General features: G+C 47.1%; 1 protein-coding gene across 9 annotated transcripts in view; it reads right to left on the bottom strand.

The window, feature by feature from the left end:
* nrf1 (nuclear respiratory factor 1) overlaps positions 1–15324 on the bottom strand; it is a 76427-nt gene that overhangs the window by 8329 nt on the left and 52774 nt on the right. For 7 of the 9 annotated variants that reach the window (XM_086010654.1, XM_086010655.1, XM_086010653.1 and 4 more), the window contains one exon: positions 11874–11999. The exons of the other annotated variants lie outside the window; for them this stretch is intronic. In XM_086010654.1, the coding sequence (XP_085866780.1) occupies positions 11874–11999 (126 nt within the window). The remainder of the gene's footprint in view (positions 1–11873; positions 12000–15324) is intronic. 9 annotated transcript variants of the gene reach the window in all.

The raw sequence follows: 15324 nt of genomic DNA on the forward strand, positions 1-15324 counted from the left end.
ATATTGAACCTGGGACCATCCTCGACTGTGCGGCTCAGCTCCTCAAAGCAGTTCATTGGCCGTAAAGCGCTTTGGGACGTCCGGCGGTCATGAAAGGCGCTGTATAAATGCAAGCCAGAACTTTTTGTTACACTTGCTGGGCTATCACAGGGGCGATTTTGTGGCGAACATAAAATAAAACACGCGAAGACCTCAAAACTCCCACATTTAAAAATCTTTCCCCATTGAATAACGTCAACTGACACTCTGCAGCTGAGCCAGGTCTGCAGGGTTTTACTGTGCCAAGTTTTTTTTAAAATTCATTTCGAAAGATTCGGAGGACTTAGCCATCTGAATGATTTAGCAAAGTAGAGTTAATCCTACTGGTTATATAATTGATGATTAATTTGTAAACAGACGGAGGTTTTATTATTTTTTTGGGTACTCCTGTCTATACGTCTAGAACCAGCCTCTAATTAAGCTAATCTTTACATCTTCATCCTGACATGGGTTGACAAGCTTTCAAATTATATCGAAAAATAAAAAGCTCCTTCACCCCACCCCCCTTCGCACACATAACCAAATCAAAGGACTCAGAAGGAATGAAGCTGCCCTGTAACTACAGGCTATTAATGGACACTTGTGCACTGATAGCGTGACATGGGCAGCGGGGAGCATGATACTCCTGCCGCTGACTGCCCAGAGTTTGTAAAGTCCGCGCATGCACGCACACCTCAGGCCCCACATTTCGCAGGACAACTGGGAGAAAAAAAAGAAAAGAATTTATATAGTACCTTATTGTGGACAATTCTGGGCAACACACTTCAGGAAAGATGTAAAGGCCTTAGAAAGGGTACAGAGGAGGTTTACCAGGATGTTACCAGAGATAAGGGACTTCCGTTACGAGAGGTTGGAAAAGTTAGGACTGTTCTCCTTGTGAAGGTTAAGAGGTGACCTAATTGAGGTTTTCAAGATGAGAGATTTTGATAGAATAGATAGAGAGAAAAACTAATCCCCCTGGTGAGTGGGTCAATAACCAGAGGTTATAGATTTAAAATCATTTGGAAAAGATCTAGAGGGGAGATTAGGAGAAATGCTTTCACTCAGTTGTCAGGATCTGCAATGCTCTACCTGAAAGGTGGTGGAAGCTGATTCCATAAATAATTTTAAAAGGGAGTTGGGGAGGTACACGAGGATGAGGAACTCACAGGGTTAGGGACAAAAAGCAGGGGTGTGAGAGTAAACATGACTGCTCTTTCAAAGAGCTGGCACAGACACGATGGGCCGAATGGCCTCCTTCTGTGCTGTAAGTTTCTTTGATTCTTTTTAAAAAACTTTAAAAGGGGAGCAGTGCAGGGCGAATCATTGCAGGTGATATTTCTAGATATGTTCCCTGTAATTCTACTTTGTGAACTGGCTGATGACAGTGAAAGGTGAGCTGAATAGTTAACCTTTAGCAGTTTATACCACAGAGGATTACTTACAAGTATAAATTCCAGCCATGGGCAAGTGAAAATATATGAATTGCACAGATATAGGCCATTCAGCCCAAATGGTCTCTGCCGGTGTTTATGCTCCGCACGAGCCTCCTTCCATCCTTCTTCATCTCACCCTATCAGCATATCCTTCTATTCCCTTCTCCCTCATGTGCTTATCTACCTTCCCCTTAAATGCATCTATGCTATTCGCCTCAGCTACTCCTTGTGGTAGTGAGTTCCACATTCTCACCACTCCCTGGGTAAAGAAGTTTCTTCTGAATTCCCTATTGGATTTATTTGTGACTATCTTATATTTATGGTCCCTAGTTTCGGACTCCCCCTCGCGAGAAGAGAACTGTGGCTTAGACTGACTGCCTGAGGAGTGTGGCAATATGCCAGGCTGTGACATGTGAATAGGGCAGGGCCACTGAATCCCTTGTCATGAGCCGTGGACATAAGCTCATTACTTCATTCCCAGACTGACTTGGGGCGTAGTACTTTTATTAAACCCAATCACACAATAACATTGCTCAGCAGCAAAGCCTCTACAGATGTCACTAGCCACTTCTTAGCAAGACAGGGGTTGAGGCTAATCACTGGAGGGAGGGGAGGGGGGCATGGTACTGCAGGAGTCATTTGAAGTAGAGGTTTTTCCTTCACTTCCTCTCCTGAAGGTGCTAACTTCAGGTTCAGTTTTGCAGACAGCGGGTGCCCTTTTGGCAATGTAACCTTGTAGCCATTCTTCTAGACACACAGCCTAGATAGTGAGTGACTACAAGCTATTTGACTGTGAGGGCATCAAAGCCTTCCCTTTTCCAATATTTGCTCTCGCGCTTGTGTGCGCACACAATTTCCAGCAGGAAACCGCTGGATAGCAGTAGCAATCACGCGAGGCTGATTCTTTTCTTTCTATTTCCTTTCTAGTTGCAGCGCCTGAACCACCGTCTCAGCAGAGACCAGAGAGTTCAGCACATGGCCGGTCCTGAAACCCATCTCTGGTAGCCAATCAGTTGGATTGGCCATTAGTGCCTGGCCTGGGTCAGGAGCCAATTGGGCTTTGGGAAAGATGTGCTTCATTAAGAACCTGCTTGCATGATATCAGATTTACAAATAAGTGGATTGGACTGTAGCTGCTAACCTGGAGTGAGATTTTCTATTTAAGCTCCTCCAGCGTGCTATGCACACACAGCAGGGAGTAGAATAAAGCACTTACTGTTGATCAGTACTCTAATACCAGGAAACCTTTTCAACTGAAGTCTTTTGTCTCCTCCTTTTCTCCCACTAACGTTCTCAGCTGCCTCTCACCTCCTCCCCCAAGGGTGTTGAATCATTCCTGGGGTACGGATCCACACCCCACCACTGAATCATTCCTGGGGTACGGATCCACACCTCACCATTGAATCATTCCTGGAGTACGGATCCACACCTAACCATTGAATCATTCCTGGGGTACGGATCCACACCCCACCACTGAATCATTCCTGGGGTACGGATCCACACCTCACCACTGAATCATTCCTGGGGTACGGATCCACATCCCACCACTGAATCATTCCTGGGGTACGGATCCACACCTCACCACTGAATCATTCCTGGGGTACGGATCCACACCCCACCACTGAATCATTCCTGGGGTACGGATCCACACCTCACCACTGAATCATTCCTGGGGTACGGATCCACACCCCACCACTGAATCATTCCTGGGGTACGGATCTACACCTCACCATTGAATCATTCCTGGAGTACGGATCCACACCTCACCATTGAATCATTCCTGCGGTACGGATCCACACCTCACCATTGAATCATTCCTGGGGTACGGATCCACACCTCACCATTGAATCATTCCTGGGGTACGGATCCACACCCCACCACTGAATCATTCCTGGGGTACGGATCCACACCTCACCATTGAATCATTCCTGGAGTACGGATCCACATCTAACCATTGAATCATTCCTGGGGTACGGATCCACACCCCACCACTGAATCATTCCTGGGGTACGGATCCACACCTCACCACTGAATCATTCCTGGGGTACGGATCCACATCCCACCACTGAATCATTCCTGGGGTACGGATCCACACCTCACCACTGAATCATTCCTGGGGTACGGATCCACACCCCACCACTGAATCATTCCTGGGGTACGGATCCACACCTCACCACTGAATCATTCCTGGGGTACGGATCCACACCCCACCACTGAATCATTCCTGGGGTACGGATCTACACCTCACCATTGAATCATTCCTGGAGTACGGATCCACACCTCACCATTGAATCATTTCTGGAGTACGGATCCACACCTCACCATTGAATCATTCCTGCGGTACGGATCCACACCTCACCATTGAATCATTCCTGGGGTACGGATCCACACCTCACCATTGAATCATTCCTGGAGTACGGATCCACACCTCACCATTGAATCATTCCTGGGGTACGGATCCACACCTCACCATTGAATCATTCCTGGGGTACGGATCCACATCTCACCACTGAATCATTCCTGGGGTACGGATCCACACCCCACCACTGAATCATTCCTGGGGTACGGATCCACACCTCACCACTGAATCATTCCTGGGGTGCGGATCTACACCTCACCACTGAATCATTCCTGGGGCACGGATCCACACCTCACCATTGAATCATTCCTGGGGTACGGATCCACACCTCACCATTGAATCATTCCTGGGGTACTGATCCACACCTCACCATTGAATCATTCCTGGGGTACGGATCCACACCTCACCATTGAATCATTCCTGGGGTACGGATCCACACCTCACCATTGAATCATTCCTGGGGTACAGATCCACACCTCACCATTGAATCATTCCTGGGGTACGGATCGACACCTCACCATTGAATCATTCCTGGGGTACAGATCCACACCTCACCATTGAATCATTCCTGGAGTACGGATCCACACCTCACCATTGAATCATTCCTGGGGTACGGATCCACACCTCACCATTGAATCATTCCTGGAGTACGGATCCACACCTCACCATTGAATCATTCCTGGGGTACGGATCCACACCTCACCATTGAATCATTCCTGGAGTACGGATCCACACCTCACCACTGAATCATTCCTGGGGTACAGATCCACACCTCACCATTGAATCATTCCTGGGGTACGGATCCACACCCCACCATTGAATCATTCCTGGGGTACGGATCCACACCTCACCATTGAATCATTCCTGGGGTACGGATCCACACCTCACCATTGAATCATTCCTGGGGTACGGATCCACACCTCACCATTGAATCATTCCTGGGGTACGGATCCACATCCCACCATTGAATCATTCCTGGGGTACGGATCCACACCTCACCATTGAATCATTCCTGGGGTACGGATCCACACCTCACCATTGAATCATTCATGGGGTACAGATCCACACCTCACCATTGGATCATTCCTGGGGTACGGATCCACACCCCACCATTGAATCATTCCTGGGGTACGGATCCACATCCCACCACTGAATCATTCCTGGGGTACGGATCCACACCTCACCATTGAATCATTCCTGGGGTACGGATCCACACCCCACCATTGAATCATTCCTGGAGTACGGATCCACACCTCACCATTGAATCATTCCTGGGGTACGGATCCACACCTCACCACTGAATCATTCCTGGGGTACGGATCCACACCTCACCACTGAATCATTCCTGGAGTACGGATCCACACCCCACCATTGAATCATTCCTGGGGTACGGATCCACACCTCACCACTGAATCATTCCTGGGGTACGGATCCACACCTCACCATTGAATCATTCCTGGGGTGCGGATCCACACCTCACCACTGAATCATTCCTGGGGTACGGATCCACACCTCACCATTGAATCATTCCTGGGGTACGGATCCACACCCCACCACTGAATCATTCCTGGGGTACGGATCCACACCTCACCATTGAATCATTCCTGGGGTACGGATCCACACCCCACCACTGAATCATTCCTGGGGTACAGATCCACATCCCACCATTGAATCATTCCTGGGGTACGGATCCACACCTCACCACTGAATCATTCCTGGGGTACGGATCCACATCCCACCATTGAATCAGTCCTGGGGTACGGATCCACATCCCACCATTGAATCATTCCTGGGGTACGGATCCACACCCCACCATTGAATCATTCCTGGGGTACGGATCCACACCTCACCATTGAATCATTCCTGGGGTGCGGATCCACACCTCACCACTGAATCATTCCTGGGGTACAGATCCACACCTCACCATTGAATCATTCCTGGGGTACAGATCCACACCTCACCACTGAATCATTCCTGGGGTACGGATCTACACCTCACCATTGAATCATTCCTGGGGTACGGATCCACATCTCACCACTGAATCATTCCTGGGGTACGGATCCACATCTCACCACTGAATCATTCCTGGGGTACGGATCCACACCTCACCATTGAATCATTCCTGGGGTACGGATCTACACCCCACCACTGAATCATTCCTGGGGTACGGATCCACACTTCACCATTGAATCATTCCTGGAGTACGGATCCACACCCCACCACTGAATCATTCCTGGGGTACGGATCCACACCTCACCATTGAATCATTCCTGGGGTGCGGATCCACACCTCACCACTGAATCATTCCTGGGGTACGGATCCACACCTCACCATTGAATCATTCCTGGGGTACGGATCCACACCCCACCACTGAATCATTCCCGGGGTACGGATCCACACCTCACCATTGAATTATTCCTGGGGTACGGATCCACACCTCACCATTGAATCATTCCTGGGGTACGGATCCACACCTCACCATTGAATCATTCCTGGGGTACGGATCCACATCCCACCATTGAATCATTCCTGGGGTACGGATCCACACCTCACCATTGAATCATTCCTGGGGTACAGATCCACACCTCACCATTGAATCATTCCTGGGGTACGTATCCACACCTCACCATTGAATCATTCCTGGGGTACGGATCCACACCTCACCATTGAATCATTCCTGGGGTACGGATCCACACCCCACCATTGAATCATTCCTGGGGTACGGATCCACACCTCACCATTTAATCATTCCTGGGGTACGGATCCACACCCCACCATTGAATCATTCCTGGGGTACGGATCCACACCCCACCATTGAATCATTCCTGGGGTACGGATCCACATCCCACCACTGAATCATTCCTGGAGTACGGATCCACATCCCACCACTGAATCATTCCTGGGGTACGGATCCACACCTCACCATTGAATCATTCCTGGGGTACAGATCCACATCCCACCACTGAATCATTCCTGGAGTACGGATCCACATTCCACCACTGAATCATTCCTGGGGTACAGCTCCACACTCGACCATCACTCCTGCCAAGTGACCATTATTCAGGTGTGAACCCCGACAATACTCGCTTCAGGGGCCTACTCATCAACTCATTCTATGTCCATACACACTTCTAGCAGGATGCCTTTGTTACCTCCGGACACAACTATTCCAAAGCTCTCCTGGTTGGCATCCCACACCCTCCATAAATTTGAGCTCACCCGTGTGCCTGCTGCCCGATCCTAATTCGCACCAAGTCCCGCTCACCCGTGTGCCTGCTGACCTACATTGGCCCCCAGTCCAGCAACGCATCGATTTTAAAATTCTTACCCTTGTGTTCAAATCCCTCTATGTCTTTGCCCCTCCCTATCTCTGTAACCTCCTCTAGCCCTACAACCCTCCGAGATCTCTGCGGTCCTCCAATTCGGGCCTCTTGCGCACCCCCAACTTCCTGCATCCGTATCCCTGCAATTTTTTCTCCTTCAAGTATTTATCCAATTCCCTTTTGAAGGTTACTATTGAATCTGTATCCACCGCCCTATCAGGCAGCGCGTTCCAAATCCCAACCGCTCGTTGCGTAAAAAAGTTTTTCCTCGTGTCGCCTCTGGTTCTTTTGCAAACAACCTGATGGCACAGATTTAAGGTTATTGACCCTTCAGCCATTGGAAACAGTTTCTCTTTAGTTACTCTATCTAAACCCTTCATGATTGTAAAAAATCTCCTCTTAGCCTTCTCTGTTCTAAGGAGAACAACCCCAGCTTCTCCAGTCTATCCACATAACTGTAGTCCTTCATCCCTGGAACCATTCCAGTAAATCTCTTCTGTATCCTCTCCAAAGCCTTCACATCCTTCCTAAAGTGTGGTGCCCAAAATTGGACACAATACTCCAGAAGGGGCCAAACTAGTGTTTTATATAGGTTCAGCATAATTTTTGTACTCTCTGCCTCTATTTATAAAGCCCAGGATCCCATATGCTTTATTAACTGCTTTGATAACATGTCCTGCCACCTTCAAAGATTTGTGCACAAGCACCCCAGGTCTCTCTTCTTGCATCCCCCTTTAGAATTGTACTCCTAGGCTTGGACTTGAATGCAACCCACCCTGACAGGAGGAAAGTCTCCTCTCTCGATGGGCTGTAATGTGAGGTGAGTTGAAGGCAGTTGTAGGTGTTCCTCGTGGGTGCAAGTCCACAGTGTGGAAATACCCATAACTAAACCGGAAAACTCACTCAAATAGGGAATGGCTGGTACGCAACGTTGAAAGGTTACATTTACACTAGTGTAGTGGAGGGTGATCTTCTGAGGCTGGGACTGACACACTCTGGTAGTGGAGCAGAAGGAACTTCAACTCTGCAGTTAGTTCTATAGCTGACTTAGGAGCATGGCTGCCAACGCTGGGCGATAAAAGGAGAATAGGAGAGGACATCGAGTAACTCAGCAGGTGGGCTTTGGCCTTTCAGCTCCTGGATTGAGTTTAAATTCAGCCCAGACGGTCTTCTGACTACAGGAAACTTTGGTTTATCCGGAGGTTAACTGTCTGGAATGCTCGAGCCACCGGCAAAAATCAGGAGCCGTTTCGTTAGGTTTTTTTTCTTTTCGTTGCTTTTTTCCCCCACCAGTCAGGCTCTGCAAGGTCTCGCTGAAGCTGTTGCTAAGCTACAGAGACGCTTGCAAGGTACGGCCGACTGTTTAGAAGCTGTTGCTAAGCAACAGTGTTCGTTGCCAGATACGGAGCTCAAAATCTCTATGTTTCAACATTAGTGCTGGTTTGTCTGGCAGTTTTGATGGGACAGCAACAGCTCGGTCCCGTCGGTGCCGGATAGCACAAAGTTTCCTGTATAAAAGTCTTGTATGAAATGAGTCCGGGATAGTTTAAATGCAAACCCTATTGGGCGTGGAGATAAAGCTGGCCACAGGATGTCGGACCTGGGAAATGGAAAAATGTCACACATGCAGTACAGACAGGATGCCCTTCTGAGGTTGGAGGCCAGGCACATTAGTAGGGCGGACTGGAACTTAACTCTACATCTAATCATGCTGTACCTGACCTGGGAGGGCTTGGTGCCAACACTGGGTGTTAAAGGTAGGACAGGGTTCATTTCCGAACACGGACACCCCTCACATTAGTAGGCTTTTCTAGGAGTTGCAGCTAAGAGTCAAGTCAACTTCCAAGGCTCCTCAATCTCGGTGCTACCGAGTGTCAGCACCAAAGAGAGCTGAAGCACTTCCAACACAAACCCTGGGCCGTTCCCCACAAACCCTCCTCTACTGGGTGAGAAACAACATTGGGGGAAAAGCTGTACTAATCTATACTAGTAAGGAGTTTACTGGGGGAGAGAGAGAAAGGTTTGAGAAATTCTCTTTCATTAAATGGAGAAGCATGGACAGGCCATAGATGAACAAAGGGATTTATGGGTTGAGGTACACAAGTCTTTAAAAGCGAGTTCACAGGGGCAAAAAGTGACCAAAAAGGGATATGAATACAAGGATAGGAAATGGGGATTAAAAAAAATTCTCAACGTGGGCGTTGCTGGCAAGGTCAGCATTTATTGCTCATCCCTAGCTGCCTTGAGAAGGTAGTGTTGGGCTGTCTTGAACCACTGCAGTTGTTTGATACAATTGAGGGGCTTTCCAATGCCACTTGAGGCAGTTCCGAGTCAAGCACGTTAGTCTGGGACTGGAGTCACATATAGGCCAGACTGGGCGAGGACAGCAGGTTGCCTTCCTAAAGCGCATTAGTTCAGTTGGGTTTTTACAACAATCTGACAGCTTCATGGTCACTTTTTACTGACATGAGCTTAAAACATTTCTTTTCCAGAATCTTTAAAAGCTGAATTCAAATTGTCAAACTGCCAGTGAAATTTTGAACTCCCATTCACTGGATTACTAGTCCAGTAACATAGCCACGACACTACCGTGCTCCCAGTGAATGTGGAGCTGCCAAGGCTAACAAAATAAAGGAGCATGTTCGCTGGACCTACTGCTGTTCCTAAAGGTGCTTCCTGGTAAAATTAAAATCACTAAAGGTGTCAAATTATTTAGTTGAGAAAACTAATTATACATGAACATTTCCTACATCCACCATTATACTTTACTCAACTCCAAGTGACAGCAGTGCAGGTGCTGGCTCATTCAGAGCTTATGGTGCCCTGCTAAAAGGCGACCAGGCTGTGGGCTAATTGCTGCGAATGGCCTCTCTCAGCCTTCTATGCTCCAAAGCTCATTATCCTATATCTTAAACTATGGTTGGTAGTAGCTGCCCTGCAATAGATTACCAGGCAGCGCAATCTGCACACGAGTCGATTACAATAATTACTGCTCTGCTAATCGACTTCATTTTTTACAGTAAAATCTGTCACTCTTGATCACCTGTCTCCATTTGGAATTATTTTCAGATGTACAGATGGATAAAAAATCTGCCCTAATGCAATTGGTACAATCTTTTTTATCACCCTGCTTTACAATCAGCCTCCACTCCTTTAATTTGCATGTAATGGCCGCATCAGGGACAATGTCACACGTCCCACGCGCTATGTTAAAGCTATTGCACATTGAAGCTTTTCCTTGCTGCTGCCCCTCCCCTCGATTTTCTCACCCCCTCTCCTGAAGGTTTGAATTGTTGCTGGAGTATAGTTCCACAGGTGCTGGCAGCCCTCTGGTACCTTGCTGAAGGGGCCGTTCTTCATGTGCGAGCCCGGACAATGAGGGCAGGTCGGATATTTGACTGTGGGGGCATCACAATTAAGCTTAATCCTAACCACCTCTAACGCCCACACTTTGCTAGCAGTTATTGGACAGCTATCAGGAGCAGGAAGATACAAGGATGAGAGAGAACGAGAGCAGAGTAGTGGGATTAGTTTTTGATTGTTCTAGCAAAGAGCCAGCACAGAAGTGATGGGTCAAATGGTCTCCTTCAGTGGTGTAAACTTCTATGAGAATACCGCTTTACTGGCTGGCTCATGTTCCTTGGCCTAGGGAACTAACATGATCTATATTGTCCCTATTACTGCCCTGGCTGAGATCAATTAACTCATTGGATGGTGAGTGCTACACTGTCTTTACTCACTAGGCCATGAGATTTAGAAGAAATTTAACTCGCTAGAATGCTCTCCCATTGGCTCCGCTGCTGGGTACTCAACCGTCTGACTTGGAATCACAGAATTTTACAGCATTGAAGGTGGCCATTCAGCTCATCGTGCCTGTGCCAGCTCTTTGAAAGAGCTAGCCAATTAGTCCCACTCCCCAGCTCTTTCCTCAGAACCCTGCAATTTTCTCCCCTTCAAGTATTTCTCCAATTCCCGTTTGAAAGCTACTACAGAATCTGCTTCCACCGTCCTTTCAGGCAGTGTATTCCAGATCACAACAACTTGCTGCGTAAAAAAAATTCTCTGCATCTTTTGCCAATGATCTTAAATCGGTGTCCTCTGGTTACCGACTGTTCTGCCACTGGAAACAGTTTCTCCTTAATTACTCTATAAAAACCCATCATGATTTTGAGCGCCTCTATCAAATCTCCCCTTAACCTTCTCTGCTCTAAGGAGAACAATCACAGCTTCTCTAGTCTCGCCATCCCTGGTACCATCCTGGTAAATTTCCTCTGCACCCTCTCCAAAGTCTTGACATCCTTGCTAAAGCGTGATGCCCAGAATTGGATACAATACTCCAGCTGAGATCTAACCAGTGATTTATAAAGGTCTAGCATACCTTCCTTGCTTTTGCCCTCTATGCCTCTATATATAAAGCCAAGGATCAGCCTCATCAACTTATCCTGCCATCTTCAAAGACTTGGAGGCCAGAGTGCAACCACTAGGCCAAGCTCACACCTAATGTGCTAGTAAGTTGCCAATTAGTGAATATTTTAACCCTAGCAATGTTTTTTGTGGGAGTGGTCACAATCTGTTCTGGGACATCTTCACACCAATGTTCAGTTTCTTCCCCATTCTCACTGTGAGTACTTCTCTAAATCATGCACCTTCTCCGACTTGGGTGATACCATGCAGACTGGGCCCTCTTATATTCAGCAGTTTTAAAATGAACTATAGATCACAGGTTTGAATCTTTACCAATACTGATTTCTCGATCCGGTTTGTTGCACCCAGGGGCTTTCTGTAGTTTGCTGCCCGTGGAACTGCGGCAGACAGCGGTCAACTGGCAAGAAGCGGCAACCTTTACAGGAACGTACAAGGCCACTGTGAATTGCAAAATATGAGAGGGGAATATGATGGAAATGGCACTGACACACGCAATATGAAACCAGCACCACTAGCACAAGCATCCCCTACTTTCATCGCTCCACCATTTGGTGGCCGTGCCTTCAGCTGCCTCAGCCCCAAGCTAAACCTTTCTACCTCTCTCCCCTCCTTTAAGTCACTCCTTAAAACCTACCCTTTTCACTAAACCTGTCCTAATATCTCCTTATCTGGCTCAAATTTTGTTTGATAATGCTCCTGTGTAGCGTCTTGGGACGTTTTACTAATTTAAAGGCGCTACATAAATGCAGGTTGTTGCTGCTTTGCAGACATTTCACTAATGTTGGCTGCTCCAAGTGGCCTTTCTTATTGTCTCCAAACATCACTCAAATACACTCAGCAACTTTCTACAAGGGGCCAGACACCACTTGTTTATTCGTCGCCATGATGAACAGATTTACTTTATTTCCCAAATTGTCTCCTTTCCTTCTGAAGGTGACGATTCTTTGGGGAGGCATCTCACCCAAGTGGCCATGCATGAGGCCAGATAATGAGCTACTCAACGATGGAGGTCATCCAGATCCAATATCCACACACACATTCCACCAGGGGATTGGGGGGGCGGGGGGGATCACTGGATATTCGTCAGGGGCAAGAACCTTTGGGAGAGTTGGCCCTCCCTAAATGAGGAATACTGATCTCACTGTAATACCCATACCATTATACTAGCTTGACAGCAGGTTACTCAGCACAGATTATGGCTCAAAATGGAACCTTCCTGGCTCAACTCCGCACTGGGTAAACTCACTGAGCCATTAGAGAGCTTTCTGGAATCTGCTTTTAACAAAAGCAAAGTCAACTGTTGCAACTGGTTTTATTCCACCGCCACTGAGCTAAGGAGGAATAGAGAGAAAGGCCAGAGTGGGGGGGGGGGGGTTCCAGCCGAGTATCTACAGTGTGGCACAAAGGGGTGATTTGTTCTGTAGCTCCTCCGCTGGTGATTACAGGCTGCAGATTACTGCAGTCACGTGAGCTGCTTAGAACAAGGCAAGCTGTCAGCCGCTGCTAAGGTCAGCGTGAGCTTTCTATGCAAAGCTCGGAAAAGATGGAGGGTGGAAGGAGAAGAGACAGAGAAAGAAATGAATCTTCTATTTTTCTACGCTTTAACCTGTTCAATACAGAGCTGTAGCTCATCGTGTCCCTCAGTCTTTCTTCTCTTTATCCTTAAGCTTAGTGTGGCCAGTCATTTCATTTATCTTAGCGTTTTCAATTCTTTTTAACTTGGGACATATAGACCTTAACCTAAATCTCCACCTTATCAACTCCAACACACACACATTATAATTGCTTATCAGTGCCTTGGTGGCTAACCCATTTGGCTTCTAATGTTATTTTCCCCCAGTTCTAGCCTGTGTGGGGCTGCACCATACTATACTGTGCCAGCATTTCACCTCACTCTCCTGTATGAAGAGGCCAGACTGAGTTCCAACAAAACCGGCGCTGGAATTGAAACCGGATCTACGATTACTCAGCTGCTCAAAGGACAAATGCATCGACTGAAAAGAAACAAATCGCACCCGAAACGAGCTGGGTCTCAGTCCAAGTGACATCAGTATAATGCCGTGCGAGATGTGGCAGACACTGAGTCAGGACAGAGGGGTTCTTTAATGGAGGACGTACATTTGCACCAACTCGTGGAATAAACGGGATTGGATTTGTTTCTCTGCTTAAAACTCTGGTACTAGTTTGCAGCTATAGAATTTCAACCCCAAAGATAAAGCAGTCCTGCATCAGTATGCGACATCAGAGGTTACCAGCATAGGTTGGAGAATAGGAGGAGATAAAACATATGTATGCATGCAGACACACATGCACAGACATGCATGCAGACACACTCACATTCATGTGCATGCACAGCAAGGAGGTTTTTTGGGAGATGCAGAAAATAAAGATCAATGATTAATTTAAGAGCAATTTGTTCTTTGGGAGCTCCTATCGTCCCAGTGGCTAAAGGCAGTACCCAGAACAGTGTGACGTTATGCAGGCCTGTAGGTACCAGGTTCGATTCCCGGTCTGTGCCAAGTTCCTACAATCGGAAGTTTCTTTTCCAAGCTTGGTATCTGATCACACAGATACGGAGCGAGGAAGGTCATGTGGACCGTCCTACCTCTCAACCAGAAAGAACCTACAGCTTGCCCCATCTCATCACAATATCCAGCTCCTTCTTAAATGCTGCCAGGACATTTTTTTCCATACCCTACCCAGAAACACTCACATGCCGATTGCTCTGTGCCAAATGTCAGCCCCAAATTTGCTGTTCACTAGTTTCAACCCGAAGCCTCCTTGTTCCAGTTTAATTTGAATTGGTGTTGCTCACTCCTTCCTCATTCACCTCATCTTCTCTTGCTTAACAGCCTCGTTCTGTACTTTGGGATTTGGCATATTACTTGGGTTTCTCGATAAAGACAAACTATTTTAACAGCAAAAGCTGCTGAATTGATGGGAGGGTTCCCTGGTTTAAATAGTCTTTATGCACAAAATCACCGAAACGTTCATTTTAAATTTAAACTGGCTGTTCCTTTCCTCTCTTTTTTTGGAAAGTGGGTTTTTATATCTCTCATCAGTCACTGGTTCATGTGTCAGTGCTGCAAGCTCAATGCCACGTTATCCTTTTCTTTCTTAATGAGCTTTGTCAATTCTGCTGTCACCGTGTTTTAAGAGTCTTAGGCAAATAGCAACCATACACCCATTTACTGGTGATGACATCATTTAATCTGTACGCTGGACCCTGAGAGACACTTGACTCTGGGCGGCCTGCGTTAGACGGCAGTGACCTTGAGAGGTTATTGCTGAATGTTCTGACAGAAGCAGTAATTGCCAGAAGAAGTCAGGAGCTGCTCTCACACTGCACTATTCCAACAGCAGCAAATCCATTCATAATTTTTTTTTTTTTTAAACACACATTTCCCTTTTTTGTGCTAATCAGGGGTAGTTGTGATAGAGAATATGGGAGAAATGGAGAGAAATTTGGGGAAGGGGCGAAGAGAGAAAGACACGAGTCAAAATGATTCATTTTGGACACTGTTCCAAACAGAACAAAATATCTCCCTGCGCAGCCAGGTTTAATTTAATTGCACTGTTGACTGTAAGCACACTCAAATCCTGATAAAAAGCATTTACCATCGTGCCAAGAAATCTGGAAATGTAATCAGGGTTACGCTGAGATCAAGATTTCTAAAAATATCTACTGTTGCATCTCTGCGCCCTTGGCCCAATGAACTATTGGTACCACCTGAACTTCAGCAGAAAGAAGGACACGGCAGAG

This window comes from Somniosus microcephalus, chromosome 17 (assembly GCF_052327205.1).
Source record: "Somniosus microcephalus isolate GS21.2 chromosome 17, FLI_Smic_1.0, whole genome shotgun sequence".
Lineage (NCBI taxonomy): Eukaryota > Metazoa > Chordata > Chondrichthyes > Squaliformes > Somniosidae > Somniosus > Somniosus microcephalus.